We start from the raw sequence: 22,566 nt of genomic DNA on the forward strand, positions 1-22,566 counted from the left end.
TACCATTGGTTTAAACTGTGAAACCCTTCCTCAGCTCTATTGTAAGACTAACGTAGTATCGTCTATCCTCAAGTAAATATAAAGGTAAAACTATTGTTTTATAAACAGATATATATTTTCTATTGAACATTGCTTTGCCAGTTCACAAATTCAAATAAATGTTCCTTCTGCAAGCCTCTCTTGTGGTTGAAGTATAGCATCTTTATTAGTTACTGTATGTCATAATGTTAAACTCAACACATGGTTAAAAAAATGTATCTTACGATCTCTCCATTGTTCTGCTTGGCAACGGGACTCCCTAAAAACACGCCACTTTTGAAACTGCTGCGACTGAAAGTGACTTTTCATAGGTTAAAGCATTTTAACTAACCCTTAATCTTATTCTCCTAACCTTCTGTGTTAGTTTTCCTAACCTGCTAAAAGTTTTCCTAACCTGCTACGGAAAATTCACTTTCTGTCGCAGTGGCTTGTTTTTAGGTAATCTCTTGACAACCATACCTTGAAAGACATGACACAACACGTGCCAAGTTTGTATGTCCAGAAGATGCTTGGTAATATAAAGGCAGTCTATTTACTGACTGTAAGGGAGAAGAGCTTACCCAATTACTGTTACTATATGTGCCATGATTGAATTAAGTCACAAAACATTCCCTGGTGACCGTTCAGAATACCAATAGTGTGTGTCTTAGTTGTCATGTATTGAATACGTTTGAAAAAGGGACTTAAATTGACGTCTTGATTTCATTTATATAAAACCCCTCACTAAATGTAACTACCGTGAGTTCCCATATGTTTTTCCCCAAAGATGTTTGCAGTCAGAATCATATCTGATGACTGAAAAAGGCCGGATGGGATTGCTAAATTGAGTGGATGAATTCTGAAGGCTTTGGGTGTATTGGCATTGAAATATCAATTTGACTCAAGTCCACTGTCCATCACTTCTAATAGGTATTCATTGCTCATAACATTCAAAATCAACAGCAGGCAAGTCATTAACCCACAATGAACTACAAGTTCCTTAAGTGAGAGTGGACAAATTTTTTTATTTTAATAGGTCTGTATCACTGTTTTCCATGGCAAAAATGAAAACACGAAGCAGACAACTCTTTTGTCCTTTAAAAACCTGTATGTAACTAGTGTATGCTATAGCTTGGAAAATAAATAAAAGCAACTTTTGATGACATGTTTGTTTCCAACATTAGGGCTGTTTTCCTAAAGTTAAATCTGCTTCGTGTTTGGTTTCCTTGCCACGATAATGAGTATCGCGATACTGGTATCGTCCCGGCCATAAAATGTAGCACTGTAAGAGGGAGTGTCTTCTAAGTGGATTTTTAAAATACAGATACACTTGTATATTTTAGCCATAAGGGTTCCCATAAACCCAGATAAAAGGTGTATTTTTTCTGAATGATTTTCAAAAACCTATTGGCTATTTAAAGCAATCCCAATATCTGGGAAAGGGGGTTCATTGGTGAGTTCTGCTGTTTAGCCCATTTTAATGCATCATCACTGCAAGGGATCTTGTTCCTTATGTGGACAGATGAGCACATGCTATTTTTTTTCAACCCGAGTGTCTGTTCTTCTATAGGCTCTTGTAGTTTATGAGATGTGATTGGGACAGCGCTTCACCTACCAATGCTTCCAGACCAGGAGAGGCAGAGAAAGGCTGGACAATGTTTTCAGGTATGGTAAAACACTTGAAGTGGAATTTTCCTGCAGTTCTCCCATAGCTCAGTTTGGATATGTTCTATAGCAAAGCTTAAGAATTCCCATTTAATAATGAAACCGGATAATACAAGTCGGAATGTTGTGGTGCACTCAAGTCGTTTTTATGCGTAGGCTGAGCATATTCTTGGATCACCATTTTTTTCTTCATAATCTTCCTTATTCTTTGCTTTAGTCTCCAACTCCTCATATGTTACCTCCCTTTGGGACCTGTCCAAAAGGGTGTCCCCAGCGCACCGTTATTGAGTATCTTTGTCATCCCACCTCTTTGCACTCCGCGGGGGGCCTCTGCCATAGTGGACCCTGCTCTGCCCTGGCCCTGTTCACCCCCCATTGATACTGTGCAGCTGTTTCCAAATCCAGCCCTCGATTTGGATCCTCTTGCTTTTTAATATGACGCCCCTGCGGACAGTCCCTGGCCTGGTGGTCCATTGTGAAGGCGTCAGAATTTAGTATTCCAGATCTCCACCGGATTGGGGTTGAGAGCATGATTATGAATGGGGGGACCATTCATTTTGAATAGGGTCTCTACGCTGCTGTATATAAAACCTAATCCCTAGTATTATCACTAACTGTATATGCTCGGTTTTGGGTGTAGGCTGTGAGGGTCGAATGTCGAATGCGATGTGGACACTACAGTGTCTATGTATTATGGCTCATTCAATGTTCACAGTGTTGGTCCTGAATAGCTGCCCTGTACAGCAATGAATAGTTTATTCAATAGGCTTTATTGATTTGTTTATGCAGGGCTGTCCATAAAAAATTTATTCAATTACATATGGTGTAATCTCTGTTTTCACCGGTCTGAGTAAATCAACAGTGTGAGAAAATGATTTAATGAAATGCAAGCCTTTTATTATGGTTGCTATAATATGTTTGGCCATTTTAACAATAAGTGTGTTAACTATAATAGCAGTATCATCAAGGCTTCTTTGATACTTGATTGGTTATAATTGTTACTGAGGATCTGAGGGAGGGGGGCTCTCTCTCTCACTCAGCACTCTCTCACTCACACACATCTGCATTCCTCCTCTTTGCCCCCCTCTTAAGCTCCAGTTTCGTTAAGCAGGTGTACTGTCCCATTCCAGGGAAACAAACCCCTTAAGGGAGGGACCTCTCTCACCTTTCCTGCAGATAAGCTGTTCTACTGTTTCCACCACGCTTGGATATCTAATAATCTCTTTCCAAGGAGGAGCCCAGTCTGCCAGTACCTCTCAGCTGATGTTATTTTGAGGTTATAGTTTGTAGAAGGAATGATTCAGCGTTGGAACTGATGGCAATTTGTCTTCTGGTTGGGAATGTTTGTGTTGGTTAATGTCTAAAAAGAGCTTAGTGTTTTTAATATGATTTATTCAGCGCACTTTAATGTTGAATGCTCGTAATATAGCATGGATGCATGGGTAACGGTTATTGTATTTTGTAGGACTGTTTTAAGGAGAGGATGTTGTCTGTAAAGAAAAATGATTTTAAAACCGTTAGGAAACGCTGATTTAGAGTTCTTGAGACAATTAGGGCTATTAGGTGCATGGTCTTTTTTCAGGGGTGAAAGCATTGAAGTGACATGAAATATTAAAGTAACATATGTACAATATTTTTCTTTTCAGCTATAGATTGATTATTGAAGTAAAATGAGTCGTTTTAAATGGAATTATAAAAAGGCCTACTCTATGTTTTTAGCCCAACTCATGTCTGCCGTTATGAATCATTATCAATAACCTATACAGTGTGTTTGAATGATATTGCACCCTTTAAAAAAATATATATATATCATAATTTATAGCAATAGCCTATAAGAACCTTTTAGTTGTTGTAGGCCTAGAAGATTAATCTGAAATCCTGAGTTTTATTTCATACAACTACTTTGATATTTCTCCCTTCAAAATGTTGGCTAAATATTGGAAGGAAATGTATAGCCTATTTAAAGGCTATTGTTTAATTCATACACTTTAAATGAACAAATAGTGGCCTAAATTGTTTTTCAATATGATTGAGCAGGGTGATTGGCTGCTCTTGATGTGTCCATAGCTTTACCAGACATAAAAATAAAAGGTTAATGCGTAGATAAGCAAATCAAATCCATGCCTTACCCCATTTCAATTAATGTAATTCCTCTTTAATAAAGAATGGTTCCTACCCCCTGGCCCTGCCATTTAACTCAAACCTGAAGCCTCTTAGTGTAATATGCCGAAATGCATTAAATGTAAATAAATCTGAGAACGAATCCTATTCAGAGAGGGGGGAAATTTCATTTGGGAAAAGAGACAAATGTAGGAGTGGGCCCCTCCTAAAAAGCAGCTGTTTTCACAATCTTTTTTCGTGCCGGGTGACTCACCTTTTCACTATATCTGCGTTCAAAACACCCCGTTCAATTTAGAATCCATATATTTTCCATTTGAGTCCACATTCGTCAGAGCCCAACTTGCCCAGCTTTTCGGACCATCCCGTTGTAGTTGTTGGAAAGAAAGGCGGAGTGCATGGGTGTCAAAATGCCCTCAAAACACCATGAACTATTGATTTGCAGCGCTTTTCAGCCTCCTGACATTACTTGGAGAGAGCCGGGGACGGCATAAAGATGTTCTCTCTGCTGGAAGAGAAGGAAAACTGCTCATTTACCCCCAGTCCATAAAGCCCTAAAAATAGAGGAAAAAACAGACCTGTGGCTATTGAGAAGAAAGGGGCTGTATATACTCATCTAAATGCTGTCACAATATACTGAAGGGCTATGAACATCCATGAATATTAAACCGCTTACTTCAACAAGGGCTAGAGAAGTGAACCACGTCAAAGCAGCTTTGCATTGGGACAATGCGGAAAGCACGTTAAGCTTGTTTCTATTCCATTATTCCCGCACTACAACTCCCTGGAAGAAATTGTTTATTGCCGACCACATGAATACAGAATGCCTGAGAAAGAACGTTTAAGCAACTCCCAGACCCAATGACCTAATTTTGATGACAAACGTTTTAACTAATTGTTGAACCAGTTTAATGTTGACAGCATTTTCATTCTGTTAAATAAACGTGGGACTCAATACCTGAATTATGCTATAGCCCATTTGAATGGAATATAAAAACATGATTCTTGCATTTTTAGTCGTATTTTATAGGAGACATTTGATCTAGGCTATGATATGTTATACATGTTTCAATTGTATTAATAGACCCTAAGTAACATAACAATGTTGATTGTATATGTCGATTTGTATATTCGACTAAATCTAGTGCTAAGCTGTCGACGAGGTTGTTTTTTGGAATAAGTTTTATGGAAGGCAGTGTTGGACATCTCTAATGAAGAAAAATGGTATCTGGTTGGTGTGTGAAGGATGTTGAATAATTGTCAGTGACTGAAACAAAATGTGTGATACTTCCCTAAATGATTTTTCTTCGTTTAGGCCTATTTACCATCAGATGCGCACAAAAATGTGCATGTGTGCAGTAGAGAGATAATCCATTAATATTGCTGAGTAGCCTAGGCTACTTGTCCCTCTCCATTTCACTTACTCACTCTTTCAATTCAATTCTGTCACTCTCACACACACACCCGCCCTCCGTCTCTCGCTCTTTCTCTCTCTCTCTCTCTCTCTCTCTGAAAGGGGAGGACCGCCTAATAGAAGCGGCTTTTCTTTTGCTGGAGATGGTCCATACCAAAAGGGGAGTGTCATTAATAGCTAATTAGAGAGGGGTCAGACCAGCCACGTAGCCTACTGTATAAAGAGGACCCTCACTGCGAGGGGACGGAACATTTTCCACCCATCACGGTTTGCAGTAGTTTGCGAGATGGGCTCGGTATTACCCGCAGAGGCTTTAGCCCTAAATTCTGGATTTAAATGTCAGAGTCGGTCCGTGTCTGATATCATCACCTCCGACATTCTGCACAGTTTCTTGTATGGACGGTGGAGAAATGTGATCGGGGAGCATCTGATGGAGGAGAGGCAGAGTAGCATCAGTCCTAAGACAGCCTTCACCGCTGAGGTCCTCGCGCAGTCCTTTGCCGGAGGTAAGTTGCCCCTTTCGGAATTCTTCCATTAATTTCTGCACGGGCAACCAGCCAAGAGCATAGGCCTGTTACAATGTTTAACATCCTAATATTTGGAAATGCAAATTGTGACTAATAAGAAACTTTGAAATTGTAAGTTTTATTTGGCTATTACATTTACATTTTAGTAATTTAGCAGACGCTCTTATCCAGAGCGACTTACAGTTAGTGCATTCATCATAAGATACAGTAGCTAGGTGTGACAACGACATATCATAGGCATAGTAAATAGGCCTACACTTGTCCTCAATAAAGTAGCCATCAGCAAGGGGGGTGGGGGGGAGTCAAATGCAAATGTTGGTTCAGGAAAGTTTTTATTTTATTTGTATTTATTTGGGGGTTGGAGGGGGATTACTTAAGATACTCTTTGAAGAGGTAGGGTTTCAGTTGATTTCGGAAGATGGGCAGGGACTCTGCTGTCCTAGCTTCATTGGGGTGCCAGGACAGAGAAGAGCTTGGAATGGGCTGAGCGGGAGCTGGGGGTGGGAGGTCCAAGAGACCAGAGTCTTATCTAAAACAAAAATGGCCTGGGTTTTCTTTTTTTATTTCACAATTTCTCTCTGTTATTAGCCTATGGCAAGAAAAGGACCATCTTGACAATTTACTAAAAAGCGTAAAATAGGCCTTTGGTTAGAATGTATTCATCAAAAATAACCTTAGTGAGGTCTCATCATGCATGTCATTGAGAGTGAACCAAAAAAGTGGGAACGTTCACTCCTCTGTTCTAGATTTCTTCCCAAGGACTCTGTGACTTTCTCATTAGGCCTACTGTTCTCCTGTATTTTCCTTCATTGTCCCTTTTATTTCCACCCATTTAACGCATTAACTAATTTAGTGCTTTGAGACCTTGCATTTAGAAGCGTGTTAGGCGTGTAACTGTTGCTGAGAAGGGTATTACATTCATTTGGTTAACTTTGTGCTTGACCTGAGAAAGTTTCCACTTAAACCGAGGGGAGAGAAAGGTTCCCTTTCTTTGATGTCCCGGCATTCATCAATCTCCCGACAGTCTATTTTCCTCCTTTGGCAGCTATGGGGCTCCGATGCTTTTCTCTTTATGTTCCCCAGATAATGCGCCGTGAAGGCTAAATCTATTGCCATTCATACCATGTCAACCATCTAATCGCCTTTCCATTTTTTTGTTTGAGAAATTTCTGGGTCTTTTAAACAAGTCCTCATTTAATTCAGCGCAAATGTATTGCTACAAAGCTCTTAAAATGATAATGAATTTGGAATTAGCCGTTTCTTTCAGTAGGGTATAATGAATATCGCATCTGAAGCATGACCAATTGCTGGACCCTGAGCAATAGAAGACAATTTAACCTCTATTCGGCAGTCTTTTCGCATATTTAAATACATTTTCTTTTATTCTGACATTAAATAATCCCAAGAGTTAAATTGTTTACGTTTTGAATGAGGATAAATGCTTTCCGAGTTTTTTTCTTCTTTTCAACAAACTTTCAATTAATCCATTTAATCAATTAAACGGTGGATTTGATGTTCCTTAATATTTCGTGACCAAAATAAGATGCAATCTATTTGCTGTGTTGGCAATTACCAAATGTTAAACCTAATTCGTGAGGAGTATAAATATAATTTAAGACCACCTATGTTTAAGATTTTCCAATTCATAAAGTTTTATCAAAAGGTTAACAAAGCATCATATTTGGTGAATCTTTTATTCGAAATATGTATATTACATATATCAACCATTTTGCTTTTTGGGCTTTATTTAAAGGACATGTAATAATATTAGCACTAATACACAATGCCTGACTTAAACCACTCCTATCCTCAATGTCTTTTAGGCAAATTGTTTAGCTTGGGTACTATTTCATGCATTTCTCATTCATGCATGGATGGATTGACGAAATTCACAGCTTTTATGAATTGTACACAGCAGTAAAATAACCTATTTTTCCCTTCCCTGCAGAGGTCCAGAAGCTCTCCAGCCTGGTGCTACCCAGTGAGGTGATCATTGCCCAGAGCTCTATCCCTGGCGAGGGCCTGGGCATTTTCTCTAAGACCTGGATCAAGGCGGGCACAGAGATGGGTCCGTTCACTGGCAGGGTAATCTCCCCTGAACACGTAGACCTGCTCAAGAACAACAACCTCATGTGGGAGGTGAGAATCAGCTGGGCAGCTATGTGGACTGCTTTAACAATTAGGCAGGGGAATAATGGAAGCAAGACAGCAATGAATCTCTGTGTATGCCATGTTTTTGTGGAGGAAGCACAGGTTTAAGGGCGGCATAATCTGTCTTGTTCACCAGCTGTATGTATAAGAAGCTATATGTCAACATATACAATAATAATGACTTGCAATGACATTGTACCAGACTCTTAAGATCTTGCTGTTGTTCTTATAGGTGTTCAACGAGGATGGCACGGTGCGCTACTTCATCGATGCCAGCCAGGAGGACCATCGCAGCTGGATGACCTATATCAAGTGTGCCCGCAACGAACAGGAGCAGAACCTGGAGGTGGTGCAGATCGGCAGCAGCATCTTCTACAGAGCTGCAGGGGTGAGAACCAAGCCAGATACTGTCACTCCAAACTGACATGAAGCCTCTGACATGTCAGCGTTTTATTGTGGCTGAAATAATGAGAAGTTCTGCAGTTAAGCCCATTCGTTTGTAGGCCGCTTTTGTTGGTGTCAAATCCATAGACTGACTGTATAAGTCTTGAATTTCCCGTAACCTATATAGAAGTAAGGGCAACCTATTGTCAGCTGCTGAACAGCGCAACCTTCTGGCTGAAAAGAGAACTGTGACTCTTGATGTGTAAAGCAAGGTTGGCGGAGAGCATGATCGGAAACAAATAATCTCCACAAGTATAGTTACCACCTCCTGTTCGTTTTTAACATTTTCCCTCTCCTGCTCTCTACAGACTATCCCTCCAGACCAGGAGCTGCTGGTGTGGTATGGAAACTCCCACAACACCTTCCTTGGTATTCCCGGCGTTCCCGGTACTGAGGAGGAGCATCAGAGAAAGAGCTGGAATGGTGAGACTCTTTTCCCTCAGGCTATAGAGAGAGAGGGAGAGAGCGGGCGGGAGGGAGGGGAGGTGAGGGGAGATGAGGTTCTGATGACTATCAAAATCATCAAACAGAGAAAGACTGTCATTAGGGCAGCCACTCATTACCTCTTTAGTGCTGGTTAATGTGGCTGTGGATATACTGTATGGGCCTATTGAGTATTTAGACAACCAGATAACTATCTGACTCAGGCTCCTTTGTCTGGTTATGGGCTCTGCTGCAGCCAACAGATTTACATCACTCTTATTTATTGCAAAGTACTGAAAATACACCGATTCTATCCCATGTTGAAATCGACAATAGATATGTCAGTCACATTAGTTTGTGAATCAAACAACTCCGTCTCTCTGCTTCTCCTTTCCCCTGACAGAGGACTCTCACTCCTGTGACGGCTCTTCATCTTGCTCCCCCTCATCATCCTCTTCCTCGTCTGCGACCAGCCGCATGCGCTGCGTCATCTGCCACCGAGGCTTCAACTCGCGTAGCAACCTGCGCTCCCACATGCGCATCCACACCCTGGACAAGCCCTTCGTCTGCCGCTTCTGCAACCGCCGCTTCAGCCAGTCGTCCACCCTGCGCAACCACGTGCGACTGCACACTGGAGAGCGCCCCTACAAGTGCCACGTGTGCCAGAGCGCCTACTCCCAACTGGCAGGGCTGCGGGCACACCAGAAGAGTGCCAGGCACAGACCAGGGGCGGCGGGCGCAGACACTGCCTCCCAAGTCTCACCATCTCCCCGACCGATCAGCAGCCTGTCCCAACAGCAGGTCCCCCTGGTTCACCACATCCCCACCATGGTGCTATGATAGTAGAGAGGAGAGAGAGACACTTGCTAATGCAAACTGCACTTTACCCATGCACACCTGGGTCACAGGTTGCGCTCTCTCTCATTCTCAGAGGATGGGCAGCCACTGTTTGCTCGTGTGTCTGGCATTGCTATAACTTTGTGTTGGGCCAGAGAGGATAACTGGGTGTATGTCTGGTGGGTTGAACTGATGGTACAGCCATTCTTAAATACTTTTTACTGGTTGCCTTATTTACAATGTAGTCTGCTTAGATTTACTGGATATTATGTTTGTAATTCTCACAATAAAGGTCTCATGTAGAGGGTCAAACTGTTCTACTAGTGCCTGCACAAAGAACCTGAACAAAGGACTGAATGTTGGTTTCAAGAGTATTTTGAGAGTAACTATCCGTTTCTCTTTGTTTGTATACTATAAACAGTATTGCGAGAACGCAGCAGACCAAAGGAAATAGTTTTCTATTCTAGTAAATAATTACATTGGTCAAGACAAGTACTCTGTATTTCAGATAATTATGTTTTACCATAACGGATTTAGTTTTTGGGTGGTTCCGTCATTAATTAAATTATCCTCACTCTACATCCTGTCATCGTAGCCCTACCAACTCAGGGAGAAGGTTGTTTGAATAGTAAGCCCTGTGTAGCTCAGTTGGTAGAGCATGGCGCTTCCAACGCCAGGGTTGTGGGTTCGATTCCCACGGGGGGCCAGTATGAAAATGTATGCACTCACTAACTGTAAGTCGCTCTGGATAAGAGCATCTGCTAAATGACTAAAATGTGTTTTTTTTAATGTAGTAAAGGAACAAAGGAGAATTCAAATGAAATCTACAGTATGCAGAAATAGGAGAGCAGCAGTTTACATTCATTTCAGCCCTATCAAAATTTGACACTGTGTAATAGACACTTTATTTCTGTATATTAATGTAAAGCATTGTGTAATTCTTAACTGTATGTGAATGTAAATACATATGCGCTTTCCTTATATTCTAAATAAATAATGATATTAACAAGTCTGCGTAGTGGTTTTTACTTTGGACCTTTTGGTAGCCTACTATGAAGCCTCCTAGCATGTTGGGAATGTTTATTAGGTGTGAAGGAAGCAATAAACAAACAATAAAAGCACACGAGCAGATACACTACATGACCAAAAGTATGTGGACACCTGCTCGTCGAACATCTCATTCCAAAATCATGGTCATTAATATGGAGTTGGTCCCCCTTTTGCTGCTATAACAGCCTCCACTCTTCTGGGAAGGCTTTCCACTAGATGTTGGAACATTGCTGCAGGGACTTGCTCCCAGACCATTATTCCTCCTCCACCAAACTATACAGTTGGCACTGTGCATTTGGGCAGGCAGCGTTCTCCTGGCATCCACCAAACCCAGATTTGTCCGTCAAACTGCCAGATGGTAAAGCGTGATTCCTCACTCCAGAGAACGCGTTTCCAATGCTCCAGAGTCCAGTGGCGACGAGCTTTACACCACTCCAGCCGACGCTTGGCATTGCGCATGGTGATCTTAGGCTTGTGAGCGGCTGCTCGGCTATGGAAACCCACTTCATGAAGCTCCTGACGAACAGTTATTGTGCTGACGTTGCTTCCAGAGGCAGTTTTGAACTCGGTAGTTAGAGTGTTGCAACCGAGGACAGATTATTTTTACGCGCTACATGCTTCAGCATTCAGCGGTCCCGTTCTGTGAGCTTGTGTGGCCTACCATTTCGTGGCTGAGCTGTTGTTGCTCCTAAACGTTTCCACTTCACAATAACAGCACTTACAGTTGACCGGGGCAGCTCTATTTGATGAACTAACTTGTTGGAAAGGTGGCATCCTATGACAGTGCCATGTTGAAAGTCACTGAGCTCTTCAGTAAGGCCATTCTACTGCCAATGTTTGTCTATGGAGATTGAATGGCTGTGTGCTCGATTTTATACACCTGTCAGCAACGGGTGTGGCTGAAATAGCCGAATCCACAAATGTAAAGGGGTGTCCACATACTTTTGTATATATAGTGTATAATGGAGCAATAATAATATTTATTTGGGAGGACAGTAGCTCCTCCCTACTCCGTGCGTCTCTTAGCAAGTTGATTTTCATCTTCCTCCCTGGGTATCCTGCGAGAGGCAGGGACTCCCTGTGGACGGGTGTGTGTGTTGACTCCCTGGCAGTGTTGAGTCCCTGGTGAGGGGTGAATAAGATGATCTCATTTTCTACCTGGGCAACGTTAATCGTGATTTCCCTGTTCACATGTTGGAGGAACCTGTAGTGGAGACTGCATGGACTGTGGATGAGGTGCATCTGGAGGGAGGCAATGGTAGGGAGCCACATCCGGCAGTGTTATAATCTACATACATATCAAAATGTGTTTTCTTCCCTGAGTGATTCCATCTGGAGGCACGCTGGAGCCTTAGTCCCTCTTCAATGAGATAAGGCCTGGAGGCCTTGTGGCGTTGGAATATCCTGGAGTGGATGGCACTGGCCTGAACAAGAGCCCTCGACCTGGGCTCAGGGATCGTACCACAAAGCGTCTCAGTGTAGGAGGGCTGACCTCGGATCTGTCCATATAATATTATTCATTATGATTTAAAAGGCTAAACTGTTCCATGATCAGCACTCCTACTCTGAGACGCTTTGTGGATACGGGCCCAGAACTCTCCCTGGGTCTCCTGACTCCAGAGCTCCCAACTGCAGCTGGAGCCAAGCTCCCAGCTGTCAATCAAGAGGAAGAAACTGTTAGACAGTGCAGAGAGAGGCACAATATGATCACGCCTAACAGCAATACTGAATTCCACAAGATAAGTACAAATAAGACAGACAGAATATTCCAACGAAATGACATCAACACAGCAGAAAGACAAGCTTTGTCTGGGGTGTTCCCCATTTTGGAGCCATGCTGAGGCATTGGGTCCAGTGTAGCAGTAACAGAGGGGGCTGGAGACAGTAGCCGCAGGGAGGAGGCGGCTGGGACTGAGGCAGCTGCATTGGCAAAATCTTCTCTCAGCCTCATTGCAAAATGTGTAGAATTGCATGAGATTAGCTATAAAACTGCACACTTTCCCCTGCCCATGGAAAATGTGTAGAATTGCTGGAAATTTGCTTTAAAACAGCAACATTTTCTCTTAGCCTAATAGCAAAATGTGTAGAATAGCATGAGATTAGCTATAAAACAGCAAATTGTTCTCTTTGCCCCAAGGCAAAATGTGTACATTTGCAGGAAGTTGGCTCAAATTTCTGCAGGGCCACCCACCAACGAATTTCTTGCTACACTAGAAACTCCATCAGGACTAGTATGCCAGTTTGGAGATGCTATCTGACCTGGTAATGAATGGCAGAGAAACATGTAATTAACAAACCAAAACACGTTTCACATTTTATATTCATTTTTATTCAAAACCGTCTTATTGATCACTCTGACACTTACTTGTCTCAAACAGACGTTGCCAGCGTGTTTTGAGTTTAAACACCACCGTGGCTTGCAGTTGGCCTTCATACACTCACTCTCTGCCAGAGCTTTTGTTTTGAAGACATTGGAATTCATTTTACACGACTTAAGCCTACTTAGCAAAATTGTGTTATGAATGTAAATGTTTCTGCTGAAAAATAAGCATGTTTGGTTCTGTTTCCCGTGGAATTTTAATTATGATGTAGCTAAAGCCCACTGGGCAAAATCTGGTTGAATCAACGTTGTCCACGTCATAAAAAAATAAATTAATGTGTTGACGTTAAATCAAAGTGGAAAACTGATTGGGATTTGCAAAAGTCATCAACGTAAAGGAATTTCCTATGTTTTCACCCAACTATTAACCTAACCCTGCTGCCGCCTGATGGTGTCGTTTGCCATTGGAGAATAGCGAGAACTAGCGGCTGTCCAGGCTACTTTAAACCTAAATCCAAAGACATGGTGATTTTTCTTGTTTGTTGATTTCACGTTTGTTGACTCAACCAAATGTCAATCAAAACTAGACGTTGAAATGACGTCTGTGCCCAGTGGGAGGCTATTCCACAGAACTAGAATGAGATTCTAGTTTATGGGATAGTCATAAATTACAGTGACTAGGGTTAACATTGGTTTTGAAGAATACATACAAATAATACATTTATTGTTTTTATATCTGATTTTGTGTTTGTTTATTTAGTGCCCTTTTTACACCTAATAGTAATGAAAAATGGTCTAGATGGGTTGAAGTACCGCTTAAAGTTCACCTGATGGCGCGAGACACAAAACATATACTCCAGCATCCTTACGTAAACTATGTTTTTTTGCAAAGCAGTTTGAAATATTGTGAAATAAATTTATCAAATGAATGAATGGCCAGAGACATTATTTCGATTTTTTGGAAATCCGCTTTGGTAAATTCCAATGAGTGGTAAATTCTGTAAGTATCCGATGACGTCAATTACAAGCGCCGTTTGAGTTTACAGAACAGAAGACAGAAAGCATGGCTGCGGACATGAGATTACCAACTATTCGGAAACAAGTATCGTTATCATCCTCTCTGTCTGCTTTGGATGGAAAAGATCTAGTTGTTCCCGGTGATGTGATCACATCAGATACAGGGTTTATGAGGTATGTCTACAAGCTTGTATGAACATCACGATAACAAGTAAACAGTCTGTCGACATGCTGCTCCCATCTAATACAATTTTGAATCTGAGCTTTATCTCGTTACTGTAACGTTAAATCAATATTAATCCACGTCATGTTTATTACCTCTTTGCTTTAGATAGGCAGCTAACTAAACTCAGCAAAAAAAGAAACGTCCTCTCACTCTCAATTGCGTTTATTTGCAGAAAACTTAACGTGTAAATATTTGTATGAACATAACAAGATTCAACAACAGAGACATAAACTGAACAAGTTCCACAGACATGTGACTAACATAACTGGAATAATGTGTCCCTGAACAAAGGGGGGACTGCATTAAGTACTGCAGTGCATCTCCTCCTCATGGACTGCACCAGATTTGCTGTGAGATGTTACCCCACTCTTCCACCAAGGCACCTGCAAGTTCCCTGACATTTCTGGGGGGAATGGCCCTAGCCCTCACCCTCTGATCCAACAGGTCCCAGACGTGCTCAATGGGATTGAGATCCGGGCACTTCGCTGGCCATGGCAGAACACTGACATTCCTGTCTTGCAGGAAATCACCCACAGAATGAGCAGTATGGCTGGTGGCATTGTTATGCTGGAGGGTCATGTCAGGATGAGCCTGCAGGAAGGGTACCACATGAGGGAGGATGATGTCTTCCCTGTAACGCACAGCGTTGAGATTGCCTGCAATGACGACAAGCTCAGTCCGATGATGCTGTGACACACCGCCCCAGACCATGACGGACCCTCCACCTCCAAATCGATCCCGCTCCAGAGTACAGGCCTCCGGTGTAATGCTCATTCCTTCGACGATAAACGCGAATCCGACCATCACCCCTGGGGAGACAAAACCGCGACTTGTCAGTGAAGAGCACTTTTTGCCAGTCCTGTCTGGTCAAGCGACGGTGGGTTTGTGCCCATAGGCGACGTTGTTGCTGGTGATGTCTGGTGAGGTCCTGCCTTACAACAGGCCTACAAGCCCTCAGTCCAGCCTCTCTCAGCCTGTTGCGGACAGTCTGAGCACTGATGGAGGGATTGTGCGTTCCTCGTGTAACTCGGGCAGTTGTTGTTGCCATCCTGTACCTGTCCCGCAGGTGTGATGTTCGGATGTACCGATCCTGTGCAGGTGTTGTTACACGTGGAGGACGATCAGCTGTCTGTCCTGTCTCCCTGTAGCGCTGGGATGTGCCTTAGGCAGCATGCCTAAGGCACATTCACGCAGATGAGTAGAAAGGCCTCTTTAGTGTCCTAAGTTTTCATCACTGTGACCTTAATTGCCTACCGTCTGTAAGCTGTTAGTGTCTTAACGACCGTTCCACAGGTGCATATTCATTAATTGTTTATGGTTCATTGAGCAAGCATGGGAAACAGTGTTTAAACCCTTTACTATTAAGATCTGTGAAGTTATTTGGATTTTTACGAATTATCTTTGAAAGACAGGGTCCTGAAAAAGGGACGTTTCTTTTTTTGCTGAGTTTATATAGCTAGGAAACTATTGATATTGACTAGATATGTCAGGTCTCACTTGTTAGTGCATAAATACACTACACAACCAAAAGTACGTGGACACCTGCTCGTCGAACATCTCATTCCAAAATCATGGAACAGCCCCTGTCAGCAACAGGTGTGGCTGAAATAGCTGAATCTTCTACTTTAAAGGGGTGTCCACATACTTTTATATATATAGTGTAATACTCTTCAAGTGTCACTCGTAGAGTAGCTAAGGTTAGGCTTACCTATTCACTTTATTATTGTTAATATTTGCTGCACAATTTCAAGTTTCTCTTAAATGAATCATAGAACATCTGCCAATTATGTTGACAGGCACTAACTTACGTGCATATAGGACATTGAAAGTGGGTATATAATGAGTTATGACTAGACCAAAGATGCATTTCATTCTAGGGGTCATGGGACTTACATGGATGAAGAAAAACTAACAGCCTCTGTGGCTGGAGAGGTGGAGAGGGTGAACAAGCTCATCTGTGTAAGGCCGCTCAAGACCAGGTAAGTGGACCAGGTGGCACAGTAATGTCTAATCCTAGGCTTAGATTTACCCCAGTGGTTAGCTACTGACTCTGTTTAAGACAACTTTTCCATTGTGCAGCATCTGCTGTTATTGTATCACAGTCTGTTTGTCTAAAAAACCTTAACTTTTAATCACTTTTGCCATCTTTATCTGTTCTGATTCCCAGGTTCAACGGGGAGGTTGGAGATGTGGTGGTTGGGAGGATCACAGAGGTATGTTTCTGTTTGAGGTGGTGACCCAGTCAGTAAAGCTAATAGTGTCCTGGGGTGATCGTGCTTCTCCTGGTTGGAGCTTAGTGTTTGTCTGCCATTTGTAGGTGCAGCAGAAGCGCTGGAAGGTGGAGACCAACTCCAGACTGGACTCTGTGTTGCTGCTGTCCTCTGTCAATCTGCCCGGGGGAGAGCTGGTGAGTGGAATGGACAGCATATATCCGACTCCCGAGTGGTGCAGTGGTCTAAGGCACTGCATCGCAGTGCTAGCTGTGCCACTAGAGATCCTGGTTCGAGTCCAGGCTCTGTCGCAGCCGGCCGCGACCGGGAGACCCATGGGCGGCGCACAATTGGTCCAGTGTCGTCCAAGGTAGGGGAGGGTTTGGCCGGCAGGGATGTGGGTTTGTTTCCCACGTGGGGCCAGAATGAAAAAAATACATGTATGCATTCACTAACTGTAAGTCGCTCTGGATAAGAGCGTCTGCTAAATGACTAAAATGTAAATGAATATCTGGGGGTTGGGTAATGTGTGCTTGTTCCTCTTAGCACCTGGTGCAACCAAGTAGTGCTGACACTGTTGGTGAAATTTCTTTGGATATTTTTTTTACATTCTCTGTCTCGGTCTTACCATCAATCAATCTTTCTGTATCTGTCCTTCTTAGAGGAGACGGTCAGCAGAAGATGAGCTCACCATGAGAGACTACCTTCAGGAGGGGGACCTCATCAGTGTATCCTCTGACCCTTATCACCAACCTGGGCCCTTTTGCCTTTGTAATGTCCATCCTACCTTCCAAACTACTCTACATGGAATCTTTATTATGTTTAGATTCCTTTCTTTGGCGCTACCATCTGCTAGCAGCAAGTGTCATACTATCATTGATCATGCATTCTATTTTGTACATGACTATGGTCAAAATTCTCCTTGACCAAGTCTACTCTCAGGCAGAGGTACAGTCGGTTTTCTCAGATGGAGCGCTCTCTCTTCACACCCGCAGTTTAAAATATGGAAAGGTACGATTATTCTATTTTTTTCTGTGTAAATACCATTTTTTAAGTGATTGAAAATGTAAACCATTTACCTCATATCTTATTCCTTTGCACCTACATCACATCAGCTGGGGCAAGGAGTTCTTGTGCAGCTATCTCCCTCTCTGATCAAGAGACAGAAAACCCACTTCCACAACCTGCCTTGTGGGGCCTCCATCATCCTGGGAAACAACGGCTTTGTGTGGCTGTACCCCACCCCAGGACAGCAGGACGAGGAGGCAGGAGGATACTACACCAGTCTGGAGGTCAGCGCTGCCTGGGGCCACACAGCTGCGAGCGGGAATACAATGAATCCAACCTCTATATAGATACCATGAAGTGCTACTAAAATGTGTGTTTATCTTTCAACAAGACTAATAACGGTTTGACTTTTAATAGATTGTTATGCTCTCCCCAACCCTTCTCTGTTTCCCCTTTTCACCATGCTGTAACCTCTCGCCCTCTCAGCCTGTCTCTCTCTCAGATCGGGAGGTGATCTCGCGGTTGAGGAACTGCTTGCTGGCCTTGGGGGCACATAAGGTGCTTCTGTACGACACCAGTGTGCTCTACTGCTATGAGTCATCACTCCCACACCAGGTAAGTCGCTTTGGATAAAAGCGTCTGCTAAATGGCATATTATTATTATTATTATTATTATTATTATTTAGGTAACAATGTCTATACTGATCTAGGTAATGGAAAAAGGATCTGAGGGAAGCAAACCTTTCCATTAGTTGTGCCTCAATTAGATAATTCTTTTAAAAGGGACTCGACGCAAGCCATTTTGTATGACACATGATCTATAGCCATCCAAGTCCTGATGATGATATTGCATTTTTAGCTCATTTCATCAGACTTCAAAGGATTTACAAAGCATATGGAGTTACCGGTCTCTCTCTCTTTCTAGATCAAGGATATCTTAAAACCAGAGGTGATGGAGGAGATTGTGATGATGACACGTCAGAAACTTGTGGAACAGGAGGGTTAGAGTATCAGATGCAACCTTCCTTATCGCAATGGAAGGTTTGTGTTCCCTGCATTCCAAGTTTAGGCATCAAGGCCTTAACCACATTGGGAACTGAACCTAAGCCCAAGGTCTGAACTCGTCTCTCAACCAGAAGATACCGTGACCTGTATATCCCCTTTTTGATACAATCTTCTGGCTTGACCAGGATAGGTATTTCTCTGCTGTTTAGTTTATTTAACCAAACTACACTGAACAAAAGTATAAACGCAACATGTAAAGTGTTGGTCCCATGTTTCATGAGCTGAAATAAAAAAATTCCCAGAATTTCCATGCGCACAAAAGTCTTATTTCTCTCAAATTTTGTGCACAAATTTGTTTACATCCCTGTATGTGAGCATTTCTCCTTTGCCAAGATAATCCATCCACCTGACAGGTGTGGCATATCAAGAAGCTGATTAAACAGTATGATCATTACACAGGTGCACCTTGTGCTGGGGACAATAAAAGGCCACTTTAAAATGTGCAGTTTTGTCACACAACACAATGCTACAGATGTCTCAGGTTTTGAGGGAGCATGCAATTGGCATGCTAACTGCAGGAATGTCCACCAAAGCTGTTACCAGATAATTGAATGTTAATTTCTCTACCATAAGCTGCCTCCAACGTCGTTTTAGAGAATTTGGCAGTACGTCCAACCGGCCTCACGTGTAACCACGCCAGCCCACGACCTCCACATCCGGCTTCTTCACCTGTGGGATAGTCCGAGCGGGCTTGAAATCCATAGATTAGGGTCTAATGAATTTATTTCAATTGACTTATTTCCTTATATGAACTGTAACTCAGTAAAAACTTTGAAATTCTTACATTTATATTTTTGTTCAGTATATAAACTATAACTATGTTTCTAAACAGAAACCTATACTGGAGAGGGATAGTAATTGATTTACTGTATTAGAACGTTCCTGCATTCTGCAACCAAGGACCCAGCTGTTCCTCATTTCTTTGTGATTGTTTTATAGAGAACTAATAGAGGACTGTTGATAATGTGTCATACTTTTGTATGAATAACTACTCTTGTGAGAAATAAATACTCCAAGCTACTAATGCCTCAAGCTATCAGTGTGTGAAACCTTGCTCTTATAATGCTTGTAAGTAGTGTTTTTATTTAGAGGTTTCCCAATTAGATTATTTTACCTAGAGGGCACATGTTTTGAGGTTATGAGAGATCCTTGTGGAGGAATCTTAGACCGCCTCCCAATGTCCATCCAAAAAAGTGTTAATTATTTTTCTGTTTTGTTTACTCCTATTTTCCAAAGATGAGTTAAAGTCAGTAAATACAAAATAGGGAAGGAAAATGCGTTCCTCCTAACGTTTTGGTTCATGAAAGCAACTTTACTGCCTGCCCTTTACCGTTAGTGAAACTGCTATTGATCAACAGTTGATACTTTGCAATCCTTTTATGTCAGTCTATGATTTTTGCTACATTTACATAGTACATTCAGTATGTCATGTCCCATAACCATCACAGAAGAGATTGTCTGGGCCCCATCTGCTAGTCACGCACGCATGCTCTGACGTAGAACGTATCCTCAACCCCATATTTTTGTAAACCACCTTGCGTACGGAAATATGGCGGCATCAGCGACGACTTTCCGACCGGTGTATATTGTTAATGTTTTATCGAAAGCGTAATGAATAAGTTTAGAAACCAGGGAGATAGCAACGACGAGCTTGTTTGTTGCACATGTTGAGAAGGAGCTGCGAAAACGTCCTGGCAACACACTGGCTGGCTCGAGAAGTTTGGAGGCTGCGCCTTGGTGAAAGTGCCTGGGTCGGGGTGCACGGGAGAGAAACTCCTCAAGACAGAAAGAGTGGACACGAAGTTTGAATAGGAATTGAATACCAATGGTTGGGGGGTGACACTGCACATTGCGCCAAACCTGTATTCATGTTGTCAATATTGACTTAAACGAGACGACAAAAGTACTCAGCCCGAAGTTAGAACTGGTTATTAGCAGGTTGACTGTTCCGATGTGCATTAACAGGGTCTCGCGCTGCATACCACCATCTAGCCAGTAAGGCTAGCTCCATCGTTAGCTGAAGCTAGTTAGCTAGCTAGCATTCCAACAGACAGTGTTGCACTGCCACTCTTGCATCTTCATAGCTACTGAATAACATATTGTTCAGTTGTCAGAAACTTTATTCAAATACAGAGCGTGTTTAAACCATTTAAATTAGCTTTCTGGTAAAGCAAGTAGGCTATCAGTTAGCTAAGTTTCCTATGATTTGTCCTCAAACACATTTTATCCCATGCTAGTGTCTTTTGTCATGCCTAATTGTGGCCTGAAAAAACACTGCGAGATGGTCAGATGACAGCAAAATGTTAGATGAATGTCAAATATACAATCAGGCATGTCAAATCAGTGGATTGCATGGTGCTGAAAATCAATACGTTTGCTAAAGGGCACAATCAGAAGGCATATTAGATGGCATACATGCTGTTGCCTTGAAATTCAATATCCAAATCCAGTTATTGTAGTTGAAGAGGAAGTTACAGGGCCGTGTGCAGTATTGACATGATTACAACAGTGCAGCCAGTATTTGACTAGGCAGGTGTTATCTGACTTGTCTACTGAGCTAGCTACCGAGCCAGGCAGATACAGGCTAACTAAATTAACCATTTGACCAAATATGGAACTGAGGTTTCTCAGCGCAGCTAGTAAATTTAGGAGTTATTGTGCCTTTTCTATAACTCTGTCCAATTCCTCATCTTGATGGAAGTTTTCTCAGCTGTTATACTTCGCCTTACTTTTAAAGCAACCATGTCGTTCTATTTCATGCTGGATGAATGTATGTCATCATAATTAGGCCTTGGCTCATCATGAATGTGTCTTGATTGGGGCTCCTCCAGCATCCTCCTGTGTGACTGCCTTCCTCTGTTAAATAAAACACACAAGTGCCGTTAGAGACCAGATCTCATCTGACAGTAAGACTCTACCAAAGCAGTCAATGCATGATCAAGAGGGTGGAATCAGTGAGAAGGACCTGCCGGCCTATTCGCAATTGCATTGACCTCCATTAAAAACCCCTGGATTGGTGTCAGCGGTGGGATGCAGAAGTGAGCATCTACCGCTTCCTCCACTTTCCAGTCATCAACTGCACCAGGAGAGGCCAAACTGACTGAGGGAAATCACACCACGGAGGGGGTGCCTGCTCTCCATCCCCTGCCCACCAGGTGCCCCACACCCAGGCGGTGAGAGAGGCCAGTTTGGATACCCGGCTGCGGCCTGGCACCCTGCCCTTATGGGGCAGCAGCCGGGGAAGTTTGTTGGGGACCAGAGGAGACCGAGTCTGCCGGCGCTGCACTTCATCAAGGGTGGGAAGAGGGAGTCATCACGACATGGAGCCCATCACTGTAACGTCTTCGCTGTGCACGGTAAGAACACACTGTTTCTGTACAATAACAATATCAGACTGAAGACGGCAAAGCCGTGCGGTTGAGTACGTTTCTGCGGAAACATGACTCTTAACAACGTGATGAGACTTTGTTGCTCCTTGCTAAAACAAGCGAGGTGTTGTAGCAAACCAGCACACACAGAAAGGTGCAGCAGCAGCACACAGAAATAGAAAATCCAGTTATTGTAGTTGAAGAGGAAGTTACTATAGGGCCGTGTGCAGTGTTGACATGATCACAACTGTTTTACAACAGTGTAGCCAGTATTTGACTAGGCAGGTGCTATCTGACTTGTCTACTGAGATACAGGATTGTTGCCTGTCAATTGAAATACATTCATTAGGCCCTAATCTATGGATTTCACATCACTGGGCAGGGGCGCAGCCATGGGTGGGCCTGGGAGGGCATAGGCCCACCCACTGGGGAGCCAGCTTTTCCCCACAAAATGGCTTTATTACAGACAGAAATACTCCTCAGTTTCATCAGCTGTACGGGTGGCTGGTCTCAGATGATCCCGCAGGTGAAGAAGCTGGATGTGGAGGTCATGGGCTGGCTTGGTTACACATGGTCTGCGGTTGTGAGGTTGGTCGGACGTACTGCCAAATTCTGTAAAACTGTGTTGGAGGCGGCTTATGGTAGATAAATTAATATTCAATTCTCTGGCAGCAGCTCTAGTGGACATTCAGCAGTCAGCATGCC

The 22,566-nt window shown here is 42.8% G+C and overlaps 3 protein-coding genes and 1 non-coding gene across 5 annotated transcripts in view; all 4 read left to right on the top strand.

Annotated features, from left to right (window-relative positions):
- Window positions 1-1,585: 1,585 nt before the first annotated feature.
- Window positions 1,586-10,303, top strand: LOC121583323 (PR domain zinc finger protein 12-like). Of its 2 annotated transcripts, XM_041899503.1 has the most exons (6): window positions 1,586-1,683; window positions 5,603-5,721; window positions 7,691-7,881; window positions 8,126-8,281; window positions 8,646-8,760; window positions 9,164-10,303. In XM_041899503.1, exons 2-6 carry the CDS (start codon window positions 5,646-5,648, stop codon window positions 9,598-9,600), a joined length of 975 nt encoding a protein of 324 aa, XP_041755437.1. In that variant the 5' UTR covers window positions 1,586-1,683; window positions 5,603-5,645; the 3' UTR covers window positions 9,601-10,303. The 2 variants fall into 2 exon arrangements, with proteins under 2 accessions (XP_041755437.1, XP_041755436.1); XM_041899502.1 differs by lacking the exon at window positions 1,586-1,683 and having other exon boundaries at window positions 5,339-5,721.
- Window positions 10,230-10,303, top strand: trnag-ucc. The gene has a single exon. It is a non-coding gene; the product is annotated as a tRNA-Gly (tRNA).
- A 3,680-nt stretch (window positions 10,304-13,983) lies between these two features.
- On the top strand, window positions 13,984-18,791 carry LOC121583325 (exosome complex component RRP4). Its single transcript, XM_041899504.2, has 9 exons — window positions 13,984-14,158; window positions 16,088-16,189; window positions 16,378-16,423; window positions 16,528-16,617; window positions 17,083-17,148; window positions 17,363-17,431; window positions 17,536-17,712; window positions 17,915-18,043; window positions 18,354-18,791. The coding sequence occupies exons 1-9, from the start codon at window positions 14,031-14,033 to the stop codon at window positions 18,432-18,434; spliced, it is 888 nt and encodes a 295-aa protein (XP_041755438.1). The 5' UTR covers window positions 13,984-14,030; the 3' UTR covers window positions 18,435-18,791.
- Window positions 18,792-20,041: 1,250 nt separating this feature from the next.
- Window positions 20,042-22,566, top strand: part of LOC121582511 (tyrosine-protein kinase ABL1-like) — a 59,687-nt gene continuing 57,162 nt past the window's right edge. Inside the window, exon 1 of the mRNA XM_041898360.2 lies at window positions 20,042-21,849. Coding sequence (XP_041754294.2) covers window positions 21,717-21,849 — 133 coding nt within the window. The 5' untranslated portion in view covers window positions 20,042-21,716. The remainder of the gene's footprint in view (window positions 21,850-22,566) is intronic.

The sequence above is a fragment of the Coregonus clupeaformis genome, chromosome 15 (genome assembly GCF_020615455.1).
Source record: "Coregonus clupeaformis isolate EN_2021a chromosome 15, ASM2061545v1, whole genome shotgun sequence".
NCBI lineage: Eukaryota > Metazoa > Chordata > Actinopteri > Salmoniformes > Salmonidae > Coregonus > Coregonus clupeaformis.

Excerpts from the sequence above, each read along its gene's own strand:
- LOC121583325 (XM_041899504.2), top strand. The coding sequence starts at position 14,031 with ATGGCTGCGGACATGAGATTACCAACTATTCGGAAACAAGTATCGTTA. Across the intron at positions 14,159-16,087 it reads TCAGATACAGGGTTTATGAG|GGGTCATGGGACTTACATGG; the intron begins GTATGTCTACAA and ends ATTTCATTCTAG. Across the intron at positions 18,044-18,353 it reads AGTCATCACTCCCACACCAG|ATCAAGGATATCTTAAAACC; the intron begins GTAAGTCGCTTT and ends CTCTCTTTCTAG.
- LOC121583323 (XM_041899502.1), top strand. The coding sequence starts at position 5,502 with ATGGGCTCGGTATTACCCGCAGAGGCTTTAGCCCTAAATTCTGGATTT. Across the intron at positions 5,722-7,690 it reads CGCGCAGTCCTTTGCCGGAG|AGGTCCAGAAGCTCTCCAGC; the intron begins GTAAGTTGCCCC and ends CCTTCCCTGCAG. Across the intron at positions 7,882-8,125 it reads ACAACAACCTCATGTGGGAG|GTGTTCAACGAGGATGGCAC; the intron begins GTGAGAATCAGC and ends TTGTTCTTATAG.